The sequence below is a fragment of the Chaetodon auriga genome, chromosome 14, assembly GCF_051107435.1.
Source record: "Chaetodon auriga isolate fChaAug3 chromosome 14, fChaAug3.hap1, whole genome shotgun sequence".
NCBI classification, from domain to species: domain Eukaryota; kingdom Metazoa; phylum Chordata; class Actinopteri; order Chaetodontiformes; family Chaetodontidae; genus Chaetodon; species Chaetodon auriga.
The window spans coordinates 422,501-442,500 of NC_135087.1; the positions used below are offsets into that span (position 1 = coordinate 422,501).

General features: G+C 49.6%; 4 protein-coding genes across 17 annotated transcripts in view; 3 read left to right on the plus strand and 1 right to left on the minus strand.

Annotated features, from left to right (window-relative positions):
• The window catches only part of fbxo34 (F-box protein 34), a 12,104-nt gene extending 3,747 nt beyond the window's left edge, over positions 1-8,357 (plus strand). The window contains exons 2-3 of the mRNA XM_076749260.1: positions 1,682-1,837; positions 5,118-8,357. Coding sequence (XP_076605375.1) covers positions 5,125-7,137 — 2,013 coding nt within the window. The 5' untranslated portion in view covers positions 1,682-1,837; positions 5,118-5,124 and the 3' untranslated portion in view covers positions 7,138-8,357. The remainder of the gene's footprint in view (positions 1-1,681; positions 1,838-5,117) is intronic.
• Positions 8,358-8,984: 627 nt separating this feature from the next.
• jmjd7 (jumonji domain containing 7) lies at positions 8,985-18,265 on the minus strand. 2 transcript variants are annotated; one of them, XM_076748532.1, is made up of 9 exons: positions 18,049-18,265; positions 17,587-17,740; positions 17,354-17,492; positions 16,727-16,841; positions 10,195-10,251; positions 9,995-10,090; positions 9,830-9,906; positions 9,584-9,743; positions 8,985-9,180 (listed from the first exon to the last, which is right to left on the minus strand). In XM_076748532.1, exons 1-9 carry the CDS (start codon positions 18,095-18,097, stop codon positions 9,092-9,094), a joined length of 936 nt encoding a protein of 311 aa, XP_076604647.1. In that variant the 5' UTR covers positions 18,098-18,265; the 3' UTR covers positions 8,985-9,091. The 2 variants fall into 2 exon arrangements, with proteins under 2 accessions (XP_076604647.1, XP_076604646.1); XM_076748531.1 differs by having other exon boundaries at positions 8,986-9,180; positions 18,031-18,254.
• On the plus strand, positions 10,761-16,307 carry LOC143331540 (uncharacterized). 13 transcript variants are annotated; one of them, XR_013078147.1, is made up of 6 exons: positions 10,761-11,520; positions 11,784-11,986; positions 12,125-12,699; positions 12,941-13,498; positions 13,719-13,805; positions 13,979-14,073. XR_013078147.1 is itself a non-coding variant. In XM_076748528.1 (6 exons), the coding sequence occupies exons 2-6, from the start codon at positions 13,396-13,398 to the stop codon at positions 15,771-15,773; spliced, it is 1,095 nt and encodes a 364-aa protein (XP_076604643.1). In that variant the 5' UTR covers positions 12,382-12,699; positions 12,941-13,395; the 3' UTR covers positions 15,774-16,307. The 13 variants fall into 13 exon arrangements, 5 of the variants coding, with proteins under 5 accessions (XP_076604644.1, XP_076604643.1, XP_076604640.1 ...); XM_076748528.1 differs by lacking the exons at positions 10,761-11,520; positions 11,784-11,986; positions 13,719-13,805 and adding exons at positions 14,785-15,012; positions 15,145-15,276; positions 15,418-16,307 and having other exon boundaries at positions 12,382-12,699; positions 13,979-14,254; XM_076748525.1 differs by lacking the exons at positions 10,761-11,520; positions 11,784-11,986; positions 13,719-13,805 and adding exons at positions 14,785-15,276; positions 15,418-16,307 and having other exon boundaries at positions 12,382-12,699; positions 12,941-13,078; positions 13,246-13,498; positions 13,979-14,254.
• Positions 18,266-18,720: 455 nt separating the features above from the next.
• tbpl2 (TATA box binding protein like 2) overlaps positions 18,721-20,000 on the plus strand; it is a 6,988-nt gene continuing 5,708 nt past the window's right edge. Inside the window, exons 1-2 of the mRNA XM_076748930.1 lie at positions 18,721-18,768; positions 19,206-19,398. Coding sequence (XP_076605045.1) covers positions 18,721-18,768; positions 19,206-19,398 — 241 coding nt within the window. The remainder of the gene's footprint in view (positions 18,769-19,205; positions 19,399-20,000) is intronic.

Sequence of the window (20,000 nt, forward strand, 5' to 3'; positions counted from 1 at the left end):
TTAAAACAGGATCTGAGGCTGCTCCTGCTGTTTCACTCCGACCAATCACAGAGCACACAGGCTGTAAACACGGTCACATGACCCACACAGCTGGTTTGTACTTCTTGTTGTTCTTCTTGTGAGAGACAGATTAAAACCAGAACAGTCCAGATCTGAGCAGCACAGGTAGAGATGTCCAGAAGCTCCCATGATGCACTGGGAGAGTATCGGTGTGGCCTCACACTGTCTGCTGGACATTTATTACACATGTTAATCTCAAAGGCGATTGGACAACAGTGTGAGTCAGCGGGAGGTCAGAGGTCACAGACTCAGGTGGCTCTTTAATACTTAATTACAGCTCCAGTGTCTGCGTCCTCAGGGCAGTGAGGAATTCTGGGTCATCGGCCCTCAGTGTTCAGGCAGCAGCTGACTGGAGAGTTTGTTTTGATACTGAGGTGTAGCCAGACGGGTGGAGTCAAACAGTCAGGACCTGGACACAAACTCAGTTACTCTTTAAGTTTGAAGTGTTGATCTGTGCAGCTTTACGTTTGTCAAGTCTCAAACAGACGACGTCTGTGACGTCAGGTGGCGCTCACCTGTGTTCAGCCCCCCTCACTGAGCAGCGGAGGTGACAAACCCTCCAAATGAGTGCTGACGGCGCGCTGCAGTACGAAACTGACTGTCTGTGGTTCACTCAGCATTTAGAGCCGAGGCGCCGCCGCCATCAAACACCTGAACGCAGGTCGACTGACCTGCTGCTGTACCAGCTCTGTACTGGTTATACTGGCTGATATGACTCAGACCATCAGCAGTGACCGGGGGAACATCCTGACGGCTGACATTACAATGTCCTCTCTGTGCAGTGAAAAGCTCGTATCTCCAGATGTGTTGATGTTGGCTGTTACTCATAATGGAGTGTTTTCACAGGGTGTAGCATGTAGCATGTAGCATTGTGCTAACTCTACTCGACGAGCTGTGAGATGATACTGCAGTGAAATACTGAGGAGATCATCGGCTGCACACTGGACCAGCTGCTCCAGGGTCACCTCCTCACTGGTAACCAGTAGCAACACACCCACACCAGTACAGCACAGCCTGGGCATCCCAGAGTCCCTGCTGCCTTATATAGACACCAGGAGAGAGCTCTAGCAGGGCGCGCACACACACACACACACACACACACACACACACACACACACACACACACACACACACACACACACACACACACGCTCAGTGTGTGCAGTGTAAGCAGAGCTGAGTCCAACAGCAGCTGCTGGGTGTCACTTTGTAGAAGCAGCTGGACCATGTGTGCACACACACACACACACACACACACACACACACACACACTCAGGTCACTTGTATGATGCTAACGTCACAGCCAGTGTTTCACAGCTTTGTGTGTTTCCGTCATTGTGATTAAAGCATCTTTGATCAGCTCATTAAAAACCTGAGTGGGAACCAGAAACCAGGTCCTGTCTTCTGAGGTGGATGACTCGGTCCAAGTGAGCAGATGCCTGCTGGAACGTGTCCCAGCATGCATCACTGCTGTGTCTTTATTGGTTTCTAAGTTTCCTGTGAATGCTTTCATGGTCATGTGACACCTGTGACGCAGCGTGGCAAGTGTGTGTTTTCCAATGAATCTGAACCAGATATATATTTGTTCATTGTGTGTTTGTGTGTGTGTGTGTGTCTTTAGGGGGCGGAGCCAGAGGACATTGGTTGGTTTTGTTTCCTTTGTGGGCGGAGTCACAGTGAACGCCTGAGAGATGTGAAACTGAAGGATCAGAGGAGCTGTCACTCAAACCAGGACCGCGCCCCCACCGCCAGCAGCCAATCAGCACGCAGTCTGGAGGTAAACCTGCATGTGGTGATAGGGCTGGGCGATATGACTGAAAACTGTATCACGATATAAGTGTTTTATATCGGTCGATATCGATAATTAATAACCAATTTAAAATAAGGACCAGGAGAAAAATACATTAAATTTAAACATTTTTATTTTAAACTTAACCTTCCTCTGATTATAATCCCATAAGCTATCAAGACAGAAAGGAAAGGAAATGTCAACACGACCATGGAAAACACTCACATAATAAATGTCCATAAAAGTGTAAAAATGTAAACAGAGAGAAACCTGAGAACTCTTTTTCTGCAGGTTTAGTGACAGGAAGTTCACGAGCTGATTCACCTTCTGCTGAATAAAATGTTTTCAAATATGTGCAGCGTTTTGTGAACAAAGCAGAAACTGAGGTAGACCTGACATCTGTGACATACAACAAACAAACATGACAGACAGTAACACTGATCGAGCTATAAAACCAGCCCAGACATATGAAGAACTTCAATAACTCATAACATACGTGAACTATTCAAGTATATTTTTATTGCAAGTGTGCTAAAAAAAATAAATAAATAAAAAAACAAACAAAAAAAAGCACGTGTAAGAGATGTTTACAAGCTGTCTTCTCCACAGAGCTCAGCGGAGCACGTCTTTATCGTTATGACACCACTGCCTCCGTTACGTCTTTGTGCCTTTTAGATGATTGGTCATAAGGCGCTGAAGCAGAGCACCTCTGCATGGCGGGCTGCTGCTTGTGTGGTGCTGCGGTACGGATGTTGTTGGACGTTGGTGAATACGCTGCGCTCTGAAGGGTGAGCGCGGCTAAGGCGGTTAACCAGTTTGTGGTATTACCGGTCTTGTGGGGACGACGGTCTTATGTACTTTACAGACCACATTGGTCTGACTACGGTCCGACTTATAAAATCCAAAAAACTGCCACACTGACGAGCTGACTTTCCCTGTTTTATCGACAATTTCTTCTCTCGTTGCAGTGCTCACTTTCTACTTATCTCACTCCTCGCAAAGAATCAAACACGAGACGAGATGGCGCAACCAAAGTTGATACTGTTACATGATTGGCTGCTAGCGTGTCACTCCCAGTTATCAGTGATCACTCCCTATGTTGCTCGGTTACCAGAGAGCGAGTGCCTTTGTTCATGCAACCAACCTCGCCTCACAACTTCTCGTTTCTTCCAACGAAGAAAAAAATTATCGCATTTTTTATTGGTATTGATAACGTGTCTATCGCGAGACATATCGTTATCGTTTTATCGCCCAGCCCTATGTGGTGATGAGGTGTGAGCGAGCGCGCTCAGTCAGAGCGCCGCTGCGTCGTGTTTTTAAGGCTTTAACTTTAAACAAATCTGCATGAGGCTGTGGCTCCAAACCTTCAGTGTGTCATCGATCATTAATTAATGATTATTAAAGCCGTCAGCATTAGCATGAACGTGGCGGCTGTGGCTCAGGAGGCAGAGCGGTCGTCCACCCATCAGGAGGTCGCTGGTTCGATCCCTGGCCTCGGCAGTCCACGTGCTTTGGATGAAAGCGTCTGCCAATGACTGACTGTGATGGCTTGAGTGTTTCCTGGATTAAACCGTCAAACTGAGTAAACCTGTAGCATCGCCGAGACGTTCTGTCTGCGTTTTGTCCCAGCTCGTCTGTCCCGTCGCAGCAGCGTCTTCTGTTCATCTGCAGCTTTTACTCCGAAGCTCGAGGCTTCATGTTCTCGTCCGTCCGTCCGTCTCATTCTTACGAATGTTTCGTCTCACGACTGCATGGACAGAATTTCATTACATTGACCACAAACATCCACTTTGGACTCAAAGGACAGACTGAGACCCTGTCTCTCATGTGGTCAGATCCTGAATCAGTGTCTGATGGTTCAGTCTGCAGCTTCGGTGCAGCAGCTGATTGGTTAAGCTGATGTTGATCTTCAGGTGATGGTCGTTGCTCCGTGTGATGAAGCTCTCTGTCCATCCTTTGTCCTCCTCTGGACAAACAGTCTCTGAGTGAAGACAACATGTCTCTACCTGGACATCATTCACTGAATCAGACGTGTCCTCACACTCATGCATCTGCAGTAGATGTTTGTAGGATGACATCACTGATGATGTAACACGATGATGTCAGTGAGTCATTACTGTTATACAATCCCACCCTGACGGTTTGTCCCCCCACGAGCCCCCAGACTCACTTCACTGTTCAGAACACTGAGCAAAGTTTATTGGAGAATGAACACCCAGAACCAATCAGACAGGACTTGGAGGACAGAGCGAAGCAGGTGTGAACGGCCGCTCTGACAACACGCGTGTCGGCGTGTCGGCTTGTCGGCGTGTCGGCGTCAGTGCGACTGGGAACAATTAGGATTACACAAGCTGAAGTCAGGGAGGCTGATCAGAGCCAGAGCCACTGTTATATAAGACAGAGAGAGGTCAGAGGTCTCTCACACACACACACACACACACACACACACACACACACAGTCTGCTTTACTCAGTAAAAGTACTTTAAAGTTGTACTTCTTTAGAAGTCTGCGTGTACTCAAAATGTCTTCTTGCTTCAGAAAGTGATTAACATGTTCCTCCTTTCAGCTCTCACCTGGGCGGGCTCTCACCTGGGCGGGCTCTCACTGAGAAGTGGAGTCTGAGTTAAAGGCAACATTCATCGTAACACACTGGAAGTGTCTTCTAAGTTACTGGAGGCAGAAACTGATTGTGGTTGGTTGAGACAGCTGTCAATCAAAGCTAGATGAAAAGATCTTGACTCTAGGTTCACTTAGAATCTTTTGCACTCTGTGAGCAGACCTTTGTTAAAGCTCAGGTAAACAGGAAGTGGACCTCAAGTCAACCTATTTTGCTCCAGTTCTGTTTTTTCACACCGAAGTTGAAGTGATTTAGAAAATGTGACCAGACAGAAATGACATTTGTGAAATATCAGCACTGTTTGAGTCTAAGACAGAGCGACATGAGCGTTAGCTACAGCACCACCAGGTGTTCAGCAGAGGTGAATGTGGAATGGACCCGTGTGTCTCGGCTGTGATGTGAATACACCTGAAGATCTGAAGCCTCGAGGCGTTTGTGACTCTGTTCACCTCTAAGCTGCTCAGTGAGACAGGACTCATGCTGAGCTGTGAAGAGTCTTCATGTCAACACTAACATGTTCAGTTAGCATGTTAGCATGCTAACATGTTCAGAGGTTAGCATGTTAGCATGCTAGCACCAGTTTTTACAGAACATTTCATTCTGTTGATTTATTTATTAATTATGTCTCTGTCTGTCTCTCTCTCTCTCAGGACCATCATGCACCTGAAGTCGTATCCGAAGCTCGTGCGCTCAGAGTTGCGTTTGGATGCGGTTGGTGTCCAGACGCTGTCCCAGCAGAGCAGTCTGTTTGTGAGCCAGCAGGGGGCCCTGCGGAGGACCTGCAGCGGTAACCATGGCAACATCAGCCGCCTCCCCCTCAGCGTCATCTCCACCAACACGCTCCGCTGCAGCAGCACGATAAGCAACAGCAACGTCAGCAGCAGCGCGGCGTCGCTCCGGCTGAAGGCGTCGACCAGCGCGGCCCTGCAGCTCCTCCCTCCTCCGCCGGGCTACAAGAACGAAGCGCTCAGTCTGTGTCAGACCGTGGCCGAGGACGCCGATGCCCCGCTGGACATCTGGACCGTCATCAAGCCTGGACATGTCCGTGAGAAGATTGCCATCTTCGCTTCAGATGGGGTGCGGACAGATGGCGCTGGAGACAGCGAGCGCATCTCAACAAATGGTTCTGGCAGTCGAGACAGGACGCCGGCGGGGTGTACCAACCATGCTGCCATTACAGGGATGCTCCGGGCTGTGAAGGCTAAGGGAAGCTGGGAGGAAAACAGCAGCGCCAAGCGGCGCCGCAGGTCAGGAAACAGCCAGAACCTCCAGCAGGACCAGAGGACCCAGGCCCTGAACACACAGCAGCACACCCACAAACAGTCTCCACAGTGTCCAGACTCGACTCAGCGGTCGGCCGGCGGGACCGGAGGCGAGGCGGGGACAGCAGCGGAGGAGGGGGAGCAGAAGGTGTCGGTGGTGGAGATGGTGGCGTTCCTGGAGCAGAGAGTCAGCGAGCAGCGGCCGGACTCCAAACCTCTGCTCGCCCTCCAGAGGAGCTCCACTACCATCACGCTGTCCAGAGCTCCGCCCCCTGAGGTCAGAGAGGGGTCAGAGGTCAGGGGGGAGGAGCCAGAGAGCATCAAGGTGTCAGACATGGTGGCCAGGCTGGAGTCCGAATGTCTGAGGAGGAGGACGGAGGGAGATCTGTCAAGGAGCAACAGCTTGAGGAGGACGGTGGGACGAGTCCTGCTCGCCACCGTGGACCACATCTCCACCCCCTGCCAGCCTTTGTCACCATCATCAGTGACATCATCGTCTTCATCATCACTGCAAGGAGCTCCGAGTGCAAGCAGGGAGCCAATCATCTGCTCAGAAACGCCCAGCACAGAGTCACCTGCCTCAGCTCTGACCGCGCCCCTTCCCACTCCCTCAGGTGAGGCTGCAGTCAAAGGTCAGGAGGGCGGGGTGGGCAGAGGTCTGGAGACACAGACCACGCCCCCCCACCCTGAGGAGGCGGAGCCTCTGCCCGGCTTATTGTTTCTGTCTCTGCCTCCCGTTGACCCCACCCCTCCCCCCACAGACTCAGAACCACGCCCCCCTTGCTGCTCCGCCCCCCCTCAGTCCTGCCCCCCTCTTGTTTGCTCTGACTCTGGCAGCCAATCTGAGAGAAAGAGGAGGAGGAGGAGAAAGGCTGACGGAGCTCAGGAGGAGGAGGTCGCCGTGGTGCCCGTGGGCCGGCGTGCGTCGGTGTCACATGACTTCCTGGAGATGCGTCAGCGGCTGCAGCAGCTGCTGGAGCCGCAGCCTTACCTGGCCGTGCTGCCGCATCACCTGCTGGTCAAGATCTTCCTGCTGCTGCCCACGCAGAGCCTCGCCGCGCTCAAGTGCACCTGCCACTACTTCAGGTTCGTCATCGACACCTACGGCGTGCGGCCCGCCGACTCGCTGTGGGTGTCCGACCCCCGCTACCGCGACGACCCCTGCAAGCAGTGCAAGAAGCGGTATGGCCGCGGCGACGTGTCGCTGTGCCGCTGGCACCACAAGCCCTACTGCCAGGCGCTGCCCTACGGCCCCGGGTACTGGATGTGCTGCCACGGCGCCCACAGGGACGCGCCCGGCTGCAACGTGGGCCTCCACGACAACCGCTGGGTGCCGGCGTTCCACAGCATCAACGTGCCGATCTACAGGAGGAGCCGCGAGGACGAGCACGAGCGAGCGGGTCACTGACCGAGACGTGAAGGAGACGAACAGGACGTCAGAAAGACGCGTCCAGGTCAGTCTGAGGGACGGACATGTTTATTTAAAGGGAACACACGCTCAGTCCATCTGGACATGTTTTAACTCGTCGTCGTTGGGTGAGTCGCCTCAGGCAGCGCGGCGCCCCCTGCTGCTCAGAACGCCTCCATCAGAGCGCCAGTGTCATCTGCTTCCTGTTGCTCGCTCACGTGTCATCAGTCAGCTCGTTAGCAGCGTGTCGTCGGTGACGAGCAGCAGTCGGAGGAAGGAAGAGTCCCGGCCAGGACTCCTCTTCTTCTTGGACTGTTGGAGTGGAGAGAAACTGACATCACACCAGGAAGTAAATCACTAAACCGTCATATCAATTGTCAGCTGACAGGTTTACTGTCATTCATTCAGGAGTCGTGTTTTCAAAAGGTTTCACTGCTGTCCAATGGTCACGTGACGTTTTTTCCGGTGATCAAATCCAAAGTGATTTCATTTGTTAAGTCATCGTCGTGCATGAAGCTCAGCTGAGCTTGAAGAAGAGGAGAGCAGCTTCGAGCTTCATCGTCCATCTGAGCTTCACCACGTTTCTGCTGTGGAATCAAAAGGTTTCCTCGTTTCTTTACTGCAGTGTGTGTTCCTGAACGCATCATCGGTCCATCAGAGCGAGGTGTGTTTAAGGAGCTCCAAACTGTGGAGACACTGGATCGATCAGTACGTCGTCAATCAGATCATCAGCAGCAGCAGCTGGACAGTTGATCACATGATCGACACTCGGTCGTAAACGCTCGCTGGTGATGAGCGTTTTTCATATTCCTGACATTTTCTGGACCGAACGGTTTATTGCCCAATCAAACTTCCCAGATGAATTAATATGAAAATAATGGAGGCGGGGCTTCAGAGGGCGCCGTGTTTGGAGCGACAGTGAATCCGCAGTCGATGAACTTTGCCTGCACCTTGTTTGTGTTTACATTTGTACATAAATCATAAAGAGTCTGAGTTTGTTCCTTCAATCAGCGCGGTGATAATCACCTCGGACAGGAAGAGAGGAAACGTGGCCTTGAGTGTCGAGACGATGCAATATGAAGCGTGACTGTGGAGAAAAAAAGAGTATCAGGGGAGAAAAAATGACCTTTGACCTTCAGAGTTTTTTTAAGGTTTGTTGTTTTCTGTCTGCAGCTGTTTCTGTTCAAGTTTGGCTTTAATAAAGTGCTTTCTCATTGGTTCTTCTTCGGGCTTCATTTGATTCAATCATTTCATTCATGTGTTCACAAACAATCTGTTTCTGGGCTCGAAATGTGCCGCCGACACGTCCAGAAGTCAAGTGTGAGGCTTTCTGTCCGTCTGAGGACTTTTCACCTGGTCCACAGGTGTTCTGTTCATTTTACACCCAAGAAGAAGGTGATTCAGTTTGACTTCAAACAATGTTTCGGTAAAACTTTTTAAATAAAAAACAACTATAATCATAGTCATGTCTGGTTCCCATGATGCTTTGGGGGATGTAACCAGGAAGTACAATGCTGCCATGGAGTCATACAGTGTCTCCATTAAAGTCTGCTGAATTAGATGTTAGCTGCTGCTGTTAGCGGCTACTAAGTCACTGAATCAGATCAACATGTTTCATGTCTGTTGTGTGTCCTCTTCTTTATATCTATACCTGTATATTACCTATCTATACTTAAATATATAAAGTCCATGTCTCTTTATTTGCGTAGTACTTCTGTATATGTTGGCATGACCTCACTCTCCTGCACACCTGTCCACCAGGTAACCCAAACCCAGGATTTTTGTGAGTCTGAGCTTTAATAGCGATCATATTTAACCTTCGTTAAATCAAACCGACTTCAGTCTCTGCAGAGTTTTTAAGCAAACTTTATTTTACAGACGCTTCATATAAATTCATTATTTCACTTTACTTACAAACGCTAAACTCTGTCGATGACATCATGCAGCTGTGATGTCACGTTGGCGCCGTGACCTCAGACAGTCTCTCCAGCAGCTGGAAGTAGTTGTATTTGATGTCGTACTCCATGTCGTACCAGAAGTTCACTGCAGCAGAGAGAAGAAAGAGTGCGGCTAAGTTCACAGAATGCACCTGAAAGCAGCGTTTAAACGCCGAGCGTCTCCGTTCACATCCACGTGTTCGTGACGTGTTGATGAGTTTACTTCATGACAACAAACAGCAGCAACAATGAAACAGAAATCAGCTGCTGATGGTTTCCAGTAGTTGCAGAACACAGCTGTTCTGTTGGAGAACGTCACGCCGTCTTCTTCTCTGACAGCAGAAGGAAGCAGGAAGCACACCGACAGTTTCTCGAGGCTCCTCAATGATTGAGATTAAAACAACTCAAAGCTTTATGAACCTCGTATTTCAGTCTTTGTGTGAACACGGCTTCAGTCGTGAATCTACAGAGTTTTAAGCCTGCGGTGCGTTCAGGTGCAGCGTTTGTACCTGCGATGCAGCCGTGGGACTGCTGGACGTGGTGGAACCACAGGGACGGCAGGAACAGCATCTCTCCGGCCTTCACGCTGCAGCGCAGAGGCTGAGCTCTCCGGTACTGCGGGTAGCGGTCCAGGTCTGGGTCCAGAGGGTCCAGAGGGATCCACGGGACCTGAGGGGACACGGGGCGTCAGGGTGAACTGCAATGTTTTACACAGGGCACAGGGAGCGCTAGGAATTACAGACACCTGAATGCACCTTCTCAGAGTCTCTCTGGTCGATGACCTCAAACTTGCCGTCGTCCCGCTGACGGTAAACAGCTGGCTGATACTCACCTGACAAGACAGATGTTACTGTGGTTACTGCTGTGATGGAGGGTGGTTACTAAGGTTACTGAAGACCAAATGTGGTTGCCATGCTTACCGTAGGGGATGAATGGTCGGTCTGTGGGCGGCAGCAGGATGAAGGTTTTCTCTCCAGAGATCACACAGTACAGATTCTCATAGTGGTCTTTGTGCACTGACACAGAAAACACACACACACACATTCATGTGTGTTCATTATACACACACTCTGTTCATACATTTAAACACTATGGGATGTGTGCTGCATTCAGGTCTCACTCGAAGTGACGGCGCCCGCCTCTCCCAGCCAAAAATTGACAGCATCTGGTAACTTTCCTAAAAGAAGAGGAAGAAAGGTTCATTATGTTAAAGGTCCTGCAGAGGAAACACTCGCTTCAGTTCATCAGATTTAAGAGAGAAATCATTTAAATTTAGCCTTAAAATGATGATGAGGGTGATGATGATGGTAAAATTCATATATTAGTTTGAAACATTGTCATTAGTATAAAAGTACAACTTCCTTCAGTGTGTGAAGTGACCGCTGTCAAAAAACGCAAGACTTCAGAAATACTGAAGTCAAATAAAAAGAAACACTAAATTAAACAATGAAAATACAATAAAAGAAAAACAAACAAAATATATATCATCTGTTGTTTTCAGCTCTTTTTAAATTTGAAAAAGTAACTCCACAGAGGACATGATTCACTAGAGAGAAGTCTAAAAAGTCTACAATTAAATAATAAAGTCAGTCATTAGTGTTTAAATCAAAGCAGAAAACAAAAATGTGTTATTATTGTAATTCCCCTCCTGACCGCCGGCGGCGGCACTGAGCTCACAGCTCACATTAGGCGCCATCTTGGATTTCACGGCCGCCTCAGAGGTAAACAGACCTTAGCCGCACTCCACCTGAATAAGTTGAGTTCAAGACTTTTACAGCACCGACACGTCCATCTGAAACCGCCTGAACCGTCGCTGGGAAGCTGAACTTTAATCCAGCGGGTTCGTGCTGGCTCACTTTGCTCGAAGAGAAAGATTTTGACCGTTAAACGCTTCGACTCCGCGTTCGGAGGAGCACCGAGCTGGGAGCAGCTGAAGTTTCCGATGCCGCACCGCTGCAGCGTGTGTGACGCTCCGATACCGAGACAAGCTAAAGGCTACAAACGGAAATCCCTGCTGTCACTCATCGACAGAAAGAGCGCGCGGGCACTTTTCCCACATCTTAATACCCAAGAGGCGTTTTTATGTTTCGGCTGTGTGCGAAACGTTTATCAGAAAACTAAGAAATGCGGTAAAAAGCGGATTTATGTGGACCCGAAGTCCCCGGACCGTCCAGCCCCCTCTGTCCCAGCGGAACCGCCGCCTCCGAAAAAGCTCAAGAAGAGACTCAAAACGACGCTTAACGAACATGACTACGCGTCCCAGGAGCCAACGCCCTCCCCCGGGCCCGACCCTCCGCTTGCCCGGCGCGTCCACCGCGGACCGATGGCTCAGGTGTGCGTGTACCTGCGGAGGAAGAACTTCACCTCCGCGCTGAACCGACTGCTGCAGGTGTCCGGCTTCACGGAGGCGCTGATCAAATTGTGCAGAAAAACCATCTCCAACGAGGTGAGACACATTTATTCCGTTGAGCCCAGACCTCAGTCACGACAGCAAGAGTCAGGAAAAGTCACACCTGTACACCTGACAAACGGTAGAATAAGCACTGAGCTGTGGAAGCCCACAGGTGCTACTAGGTACTAAATAAAAGTGTAATTACATTAACTGAAATTAAAATGAACTGGAGACGGAGAACAGGATGTTTCACCAAGTCGTGGACAGATGGTCCATTAAAAAAGCTTCTGTGACACAGACTGAAAATGTCTCTGCAGCGTAAAGTGATGGTGAACGACCTGGACGGACCCTACAGGAGGACCTTCAGCCCCGAGAACCTGTCGGCCTTCAGCTGGGATAAGACTACGTCCTGGGCTGAAGAGAAGGCTCCTCTGACTGTGGCCTGTCTCAGATCTATGTTCCCCCCCCCTAAAAAGCTCCAGAAACAGATGGTGAATTACAGCCCGGGGAATAAAGCACGGTGGGTCAACACTGATGAAAACCTTCAGAAATGGTTTTAAAGATGGACCTGCTCCTGATATTTGTTCTGAAATTGGCTGAACTGTTTGTTGTAGTTTCTTCAGGATCATGAACGTCACTCAGTATTTGGGTGTTTCAGACGGATGACTGACGAGGAGGTGAAGCAGATGTTGGACCGGAGGATCAGCCTCCTCCTCTCGGTGCCTCTGTACACCAGCACGCTCAGAGCCTCCTTCCTTCAGACCGCCTTCAGCGTGGAGATGCTCAGACACCGCTGTCCCATCAAACTCTTCGCCATCATGAACAGCCTCGGCATCTCGCAGTCCAAAACCACCGCCAGGATCCACGCCAAGAAGCTCGCCGAGGAGCATGACCGACAGGTGAAACAGTGGAGAGACTAGATCCAGGTGAGGAGCCAAAGACTCTTCCTCTTCCCGTCTTTGTTCTAGCCTCCATGTTTCCTCCACATGCTTTGACTTCAGGTGAAGGTGCAGACCAGATCAGCTGAGCACCGATAGTTTCAAGTGTTTAGGTGGATCTCTTTAGATCTGGACCATCTCTGAATCCATCCTGTCCATGTCGACTGTGATTGAGTCGTTTTGAGTTTCATGTGGGCTGTTTTCACTTTGCTCTCTGGACCCGAACCCCGACCTGAAGTTTGACGGACTCGTAGAAGCACCGCAGGAGTTTCAGAAGGAACACCTGTTTCACGAGGTGAGAAGAACTTTAACCACAAACGCTGAAAGACTGGAAGAAGTAATGTGTTGGATGTTGTGTTGTTTGACTTGTGTTCAGTTTCATTGTGAGTGTATTTTGGTGTTTCCCTGAAGACTGTTTTCATCAAGAGTCAGTTAGCATTTCGGGCTAAGCTAAACACTGAATACATGAAGCTGCCTCACCAGAGAAAAGCCATCCAGCTCCAAGTCAGTTTGTTCGTCTCGTTTGAGGATTTCAGGATATGATGAAGATGCTCCTCAGCGAGAAGAGCGAGAACGCTCGAGGAACCTTTCATCACATCATCTCGCTGTTTCACTTCAAGACTTTCAACAACACGGCCAAAGACTACTTCCTGAACATGTGGGACTTCATAACGGTGAGACCGCTCCGTCTCCACTTCATTTCCTGTGGACGGCGGTTGTAATGAGCACTGCAGCCTGTAGGGGGCGTGAGCAGCACTTCACACTGACAGCCGTGGTATTAAACTTATTCAGTCAGTCACCTTAACCTCTAACCAAAAGCACATGTTCATCTTCCGCACAGTTTGTGACGACGGCGTACGTGACTCTGTTTGCTGTGTCAGACTGTGGTCTGGACTCTGTGGACCAGAGACCCCCAGACTACCCCTCTCAGGTCTCGGCTCAGATGGACTGGCTGAGTGATCTAGCTCACGGACTGGTGGACCTGGTGTAGATGCCTCCACCTCAGGAGGATATCAACACCGCTGCTGCCGCCGCCAGTTGCTGCGATGAAGAGAAGAAGAAGAAAATATTCCCCTTCTGTTACTGCAGAGAAGGTAGGAAGCCGAGAGTCACACAGGGGACGATTCAAAGACAGCTTAGGAGAGGCAGGACGACGTCAGGACGACGTCAGGAGTGTCGATTCAGGTTTCTGTGGCTGTAGTTTGGTTTTAATACAACAGCAGGTCCTGCAGTGCTTTTCTTGTCATTGCTAATAGCTGTAATACCTGTTTAGTATAATGAAGCTATTATTGCCTTTATTGGATAATTTCACAGCCCGACATGAAACCAGAGGGGTGACATCATTGTTGGTCCACAGCTGGACCTGAACTGGGGCTGCGTGCTGCTACTCTTGTTAAACCAGTAAGCAGTCTGGAGTGCGTCATGGGAAGAGTTAGATGTTTTGTTTTTTGTTGTTGTTTTTACTTCTGTTGTCATTTCTGTGTTTTTATCGGTAGTTGTAGTTTCGTTGAAGTTAAAGCAATGAACTGACGGTGTGTCTGTCTTTTACACCACGCCCGTTCTTGTCATTGAAGAGAAACCCGGTGAGCAGCTGCTGCGGTGCTGCAGTAACCTGTGTCCAGGAATCTGGTTCCATGAGGGCTGCGCTCGGACTCAGACCCTCTCGGACCCACACGAGGACTGGTTCTGTGGTCCGGACTGCGGCGCCAACGGGACCTACGTGTACTGCCACTGCAAGGAGCAGAGAGGGGGCCAGATGGTCCAGTGTGGACTGATGGACAAGTGCAGGAGACACGAGTGGTACCACAGAGACTGTCTGCCAGCGGCCGAGCGAAGCCGAGCCGAGCAGAGTGAGACGTCCACACATCAGAATCTACCACAGATGATTAGTGTCAGCCTGAGGAGTCGCTCGGTTAGCTAGCAGCTCAGTCAATTTGTCAGCGTTAGTGTGTTAGCGGCTCCCGTTAGTAGTGAACTGATGTTCAGGCAGCTCTCGCTGGATCATGTGACCCTGAAGCAAAGTTAACAACATGACGAGTCTCTGGATGATTCAGAGAAACTGTGACTGTACACTGAATTCCACCGTAGATTTTAGGAAAGCAGAGATGTGTCACTGCTTCACAATTACGGTACACCACTCCACCTCCTGATTGGTGGACGACCGCTCCACCTCCCGAGCCACAGCTGCCCCTGTTTTCCTGTATCTGACAGTGTTTGTAGAACTTAACAGACTCCTCGTTAATCTCTGTCAAACAGCAGCGTCTGCTGTTGCTTACCTTAACATCAGTCACGTATCCTGACATTTTGTGCTTAAATATTGAAAACACTGTCTGGGTGCTGATTGGCTGAACTGATGCTTTTGGTGGTCCATGTGTTCCAGCTCCGTGGTTCTGCTCAGAGTCCTGCTCCAGGGCATCTGACGGCGAAGACTTCCTGTTCAACTACACCAGGGCCGTCGTGTGGGAGGGGCTGTACCACATGGCCAGACGGGACGCCATCCAAGAGGGAGACGGAGACGCCATGACGGACTTCTGGAAGATGGACCTGGTCCTGCTGTGGACCAGAAGACACCTGCAGCTGTTCAACAGCAGCCACCAGATGATCACCGGTACGAGTCGGAGGACGTCAGTCGGCCTTCAGACGTTACAGGCAGTCACATCCGTCCCTAAAACAGCAGCTGCTTCTCTATCAGCACGGCGTCCTGTGGTCATGGTTGTTGTCATGGTTACCGTGTGTACAGGGGTGGAGGGGTTCTACTCGGAGCGCGTCAGACAGGACATGAAGTGGAACCGAGTGTCCAACCTTCAGGGAACATCTGGAGGAAACGTCAGCCAGGACCTCCTGACTGAGCTCCTGATCAGCGAGTTCAAAGGTCAGTTCACGCCAAAATGTTTCATTCAGAGACTCCAAACTTCATTTATACAGAGCAGAGAATCAGCGCAGTCAGGCCAGACCAAATGTCTACTGCCGCTAAGATGAAGAGCTGTGTGTCTGCCCTCACCTGTCCCCTCAGGTGCGATCGAGTTCGGGAAAGGCAGCTACACAAAGCAGCAGGTGGAGCAGAGCGCTCAGCTGGCCGGAGCTCAGGCCAAACACCTGGACAGACTCTTCTTCACAGGCGGAAACCCTCTGAACCTGTCCGCATATCTGTCCCGTCTCACGTCCTCGTCCCGCACGAGGACAGAGGACGTGTCCCGGTTTGTGGAAGAGTTCAAGAAGGACGAACTGTTCAGGTTCAGACCAGGAAGGAAACATCAGGGCTTCGACAGGTTCAGCTACCAGCGGAGAGTGAGACAGCCGGAGAGGATGGGCAGCAGCATGAGGCGTCTGTCTGCAGAGCTGGACCGACGGAGGGGCGGCGTCCTCTGAGAGCGGCCCACAGGTGAGGGCCACGAGTCACGTGATATTGTGACATCACCTGTGTGAGGCAAAGATATACGTATGCAGTATCTATATTTAACCGTCTGGACCCCCAACCCACCGGCGGGTTTGGAAAGCATGAGGCCGCAGAGCGTGGCCAGAAAGTGTAACCACACAAAGCTCTTAACCTCATGTTTAAGAAGAAATTCAACTTGTTCTTTCTTGATTTGGTTTTATTTCTGTCAAACTGCTTCACTGTCAGGTTTTCACACTCAAACACTTCAGAAAATACTTTTACTGCTATCTTTTATAGAGAGGAACAGAAATATTTCTGTAATATTTAAGATGAACTGAATAAAGACTGAATTCACTGAAAAAAGACGCAAGTGAAACGATTGATGGACGTGATTGGCTGCCTCAAACAGGAAGTGACACGTTTTTTGATTGTGAGCTGACTGACGAGTTTTGCTTTGTCTTCCAGTTTTCAGTTTTTTATTTCCTTGATGCTCATTGGCCCTGAACGAATAAAACAGGTTTTCAGCAGTTTTGGGGGTTTTGTGTGAGACGTCGTGTGACACAGAAACAGGAAGTGCTTTTTCTGAATATGCACACAGTTCATCACAGACTCATCTGATTATTTTCATACTTAATAGATTAAAAATAGGAGACGTGGCGTTTGAAGACATCACGGATGTTTGTGCGCCTCAGCGTGCGTCCGCTGTCTGACGTCTTAACATCTCATCGTCTCCACGTCACAAGAACAGAACGACCGTCCAGTCTGTGTTGGTTTGACCACGTGAAGGCGCGGTGACACGGAGGATTCACAGCAGAGCGCCTGGATCTGGTTCCTGACTGGCTGATTTCAGTTCTCATGTTCAGGACCACTTCTAGACAGTGGGACAACAGTATTTCCCTCGGCGCTGGAGGGACGTTAAGCTGGAAACGAAGCAGCGTGAACTCACCGAGCGCGGCGCTCATCCAGGACACGTGAGGCTCCACGTCGTCCGTGAGCTCCGGGAGCTCGTCGAGCAGGTTGGAGCACTGCTTCTGAACATAGAGGACCCCCGAGACCTGGACCTGCAGCACACAGGACGGAAGGACAAGCATCCAGTACCAGCAGTAAGAGTACACAGTACTGCAAGATTCATGTAGTTTTATGCATGACACAGAAGTAAACTGATTATTTCTAGTATAATCTAAGCAAACGTGTTTTAGCTGACAGAGAAATGAAGTAGCATCAAATGTACCTCAAAATTGTACATAAGTACTGGAGTAAATGTACTTGGTTACTTTCCATCACTGAGATCAGGAAACTGTTTCATGGTAACTAGTGCTCAGTGTGTACTCAGTGTGTACTCAGTGTGTACTCAGTGTGTACTCATACTCATCTTTAATGTACAAGCTAACAGGAAATGATGCAGAACATCACAAAACGTCTGTTGTTGTAATAATGAAAGTACTTCATAATGCAGTACATGTCAGTGTCATCAGTGTCCTGTATCAGGATCATGTGTATACCAGAGAGTATTAGTACTGCTTACTGTGTGTACTCCGTGAGCTGTACTAGTACTCAGTTCTTGCTCTCTCACCTTCCCCTCGATGACGTCGAGCACAGAGGAAAAACTCATGCGTCTCTCCTCCGGCATCACGAAGCGATCGCCGCTGACGGCGTCAGCGTAGCCGTTAGGAGTCACCGCCACGCTGATGACCTTTGACCCCACCTTCTCCCTGGCAGGGAACATTCACATCATTTTCAGTGGATCTAAATCACCTGACCACAGAAGAAGAGCGGTGCAGGTGTAGCTGGGAAGGGCTTCCTCACCGCAGGTAGTCTGGGGTCCACCTGGACAGCGCCGGCCAATGACTGATGGCGTTGCGGATGATGCAGGGTTTGTTTGGACCAATCCAGTCGCGGTAAAACTGTAGCGGGTCAGGGGGCTCCTCCAGGTAAGGCACTGATTGGTTTAGGTACAGATCTGAAAGGTAATCAATACCCAATCATTGTGATTGATCTGCTGAGTCTGCGCTGTGAGCAGCAGCCTCACTGGCTGTGATACTGTACCATAACAAGTACCCGTCAGTAGTAGTAACAGTAATACCAGTGAGTAAAAGTCCCAGTCAATAGTAGTACCAGGAGTAATACTAGCAATAGTAGTTTGAGTAACAGTAAGTAGTAGCTGTAGTAGTGGCGGTCTTTGCAGTGGTAGTACAGTTGTAGTATTAATAGCAGGAGTAACAGCAGTAGTAGTTGTAGTACTACACGTACTGGCAGTACTCGTCTCACCGTGAGCCTCCAGAGAAAACTCAGCCAGTCGTTTCTTCACAGACTCCATTTTGAGTCTTCGTCATCACAAACGGATCGATTATCAACCGGAAGTGCGTCACAGAGACCTCGTCAGATGCCTGATCAGGTATCGGTTCTGATATCTGTTAAATCGGCTGCTGTCAGATTCTTCCAAACGTCCTGCTGCCATGCGGACGCGTTTACCTCCGCTGCGCATGCGCAGAGCCGCGAGCTGTGGCGTTAATTGAGCAGGTCTCCCCCTGCAGGAGGGAGGCTGAACTGCAGCGCGCGGCCGGCACTGATACTAATACTAATGTCATCTAATGATTACTGCTGGCTGCCGTGGTACAAAATATAACCGAGTAATAAAACCTGCTGTTTTCCATGGATGAAACTGTCCCGCAGTGTGAAGTAAGAAGCTGCTACATTAAAGTGATGAACAGTGAATCCACCAATAATTATCATCCAATAATATTTTATTCAGCATCATGAGTAATTTTACTCATTACTTTAGTGCTTGACTTGTGTACTTTTACTTCAGTGTGGGACTTGAACCGAGTACTCAGCAGACAGCAGCTGTTGCAGCATTTGATGAGTTCAGGATTGGATGCAGCTGTGCAGCTCTCAGCCTGGATCAGGTCCTGGATCAGGTCCTGGATCAGGTCTTCACTCATGGACGAGTCGGCGTTGGAGCGTTACTTTGATGACTCCATTGCAAATGTGAGTAGAGACTGTGGACTGTCTGTGAACGTCCAAAACTTTATTTAAACCTGAATGTGTCATGAGTCAGTGAACACACGCCGGCTTACATTTGACTTTCTTTCATTTGTGACCTGTTTTTTTTCTCTGTTTTTATTCTGTGAATGAAACAAATCAAATATACATTTTTAAAAGCTTCAATCGTTCTCTCACATTTCAGTTTTTGCATTTCACCTTAGACATGAGGCTGTTTTTATTTCTTACTCGATCAGACATTAATCCAATTTGAGTTGCTCTAAATGTTTAATATTCCCAGTTTGTTGAACAGCGACCTCTTTGACAGCAGAACCTTCACAGTGACAGACTTCCAGTTTTCTGGTCTGGGGGAGCAGAGCCTGATGGTGGATGTGGATCCGGATCAGTGTTTCTGATCCACCATGTGGTTTTTTCTCATGCAGGACTCCAGCCTCATTTTGGGGGAGGAGCTGGGCCTCCAGAACCCCGCCCCCCCTTCACCTGTTCCCGCCCACAATCAACAGGACCCCTCTTCCTTCCTGTCGATGAAGGCGGGGCCTGGCAGAGAGGCCGCCGATGAGCTCGACCTCAGCTTCCTACCTGATGAGCTTGAGTCCAGTCGTCATGACAACACAGGTATGACATCACCATCAAAGTCTGCGTGTAACAAAGGTGAAAATAAACCTGAACAAAACCTTTTAAAGTGTTTGACGTCAGCTGAGAGACTATGAATAAAGATTTGGTCAAAATAAGAAATGAAGTCAAGCTTTCAGATGATGATCAGAAACAAACGTTGACTCCAGCTCACGTCTTCAAATCAGACCTCTGGAGTCCAAAGAATCAGAAAAACCAAACCCATCGAGTCTCCAGTCAAACTGCAGCAGTGCCGTGTATCGCTGAAGGAGCTGCGGGCACCGGGATGTGTCCTCCACCACGCCTTCGGTGCCTGCTGCTCGAGGAAAAAAAAAGGGCCTTTCTGTGTGGAGTTTGCATGTTCTCCCCGTGTTCACCTGGGGTATCCTCCGTAAAACATACCCCCACTAAAAACATGCAAGAAGATCACCACCTGACCAATGGTGACAAAACGCAATTGGGTCCCCGGGCGCCGCTTGGATGGCAGCCCACCGCTCCTGGTCTGCCGTGGAGGAAGGACGACCAGGATGGGAGAAATGCGGAGGACGAATTTCACCTTCGTGTGCAGTGTCCAGTGCATGTTGTGTGATAATAAAGGGGAATGT

Coding starts and splice junctions, on each gene's coding strand:
- LOC143331540 (XM_076748526.1), top strand. CDS start 13,396: ATGCCTCCACCTCAGGAGGATATCAACACCGCTGCTGCCGCCGCCAGT. Junction 14,255..14,784: donor GCGAAGCCGAGCCGAGCAGA/GTGAGACGTCCA, acceptor CATGTGTTCCAG/CTCCGTGGTTCTGCTCAGAG. Junction 15,277..15,417: donor CCTGATCAGCGAGTTCAAAG/GTCAGTTCACGC, acceptor CTGTCCCCTCAG/GTGCGATCGAGTTCGGGAAA.
- jmjd7 (XM_076748531.1), bottom strand. CDS start 18,097: ATGGAGTCTGTGAAGAAACGACTGGCTGAGTTTTCTCTGGAGGCTCAC. Junction 17,493..17,586: donor TGGACCCCAGACTACCTGCG/GTGAGGAAGCCC, acceptor GTTCCCTGCCAG/GGAGAAGGTGGGGTCAAAGG. Junction 9,181..9,583: donor GTCCCACGGCTGCATCGCAG/GTACAAACGCTG, acceptor TCTCTGCTGCAG/TGAACTTCTGGTACGACATG.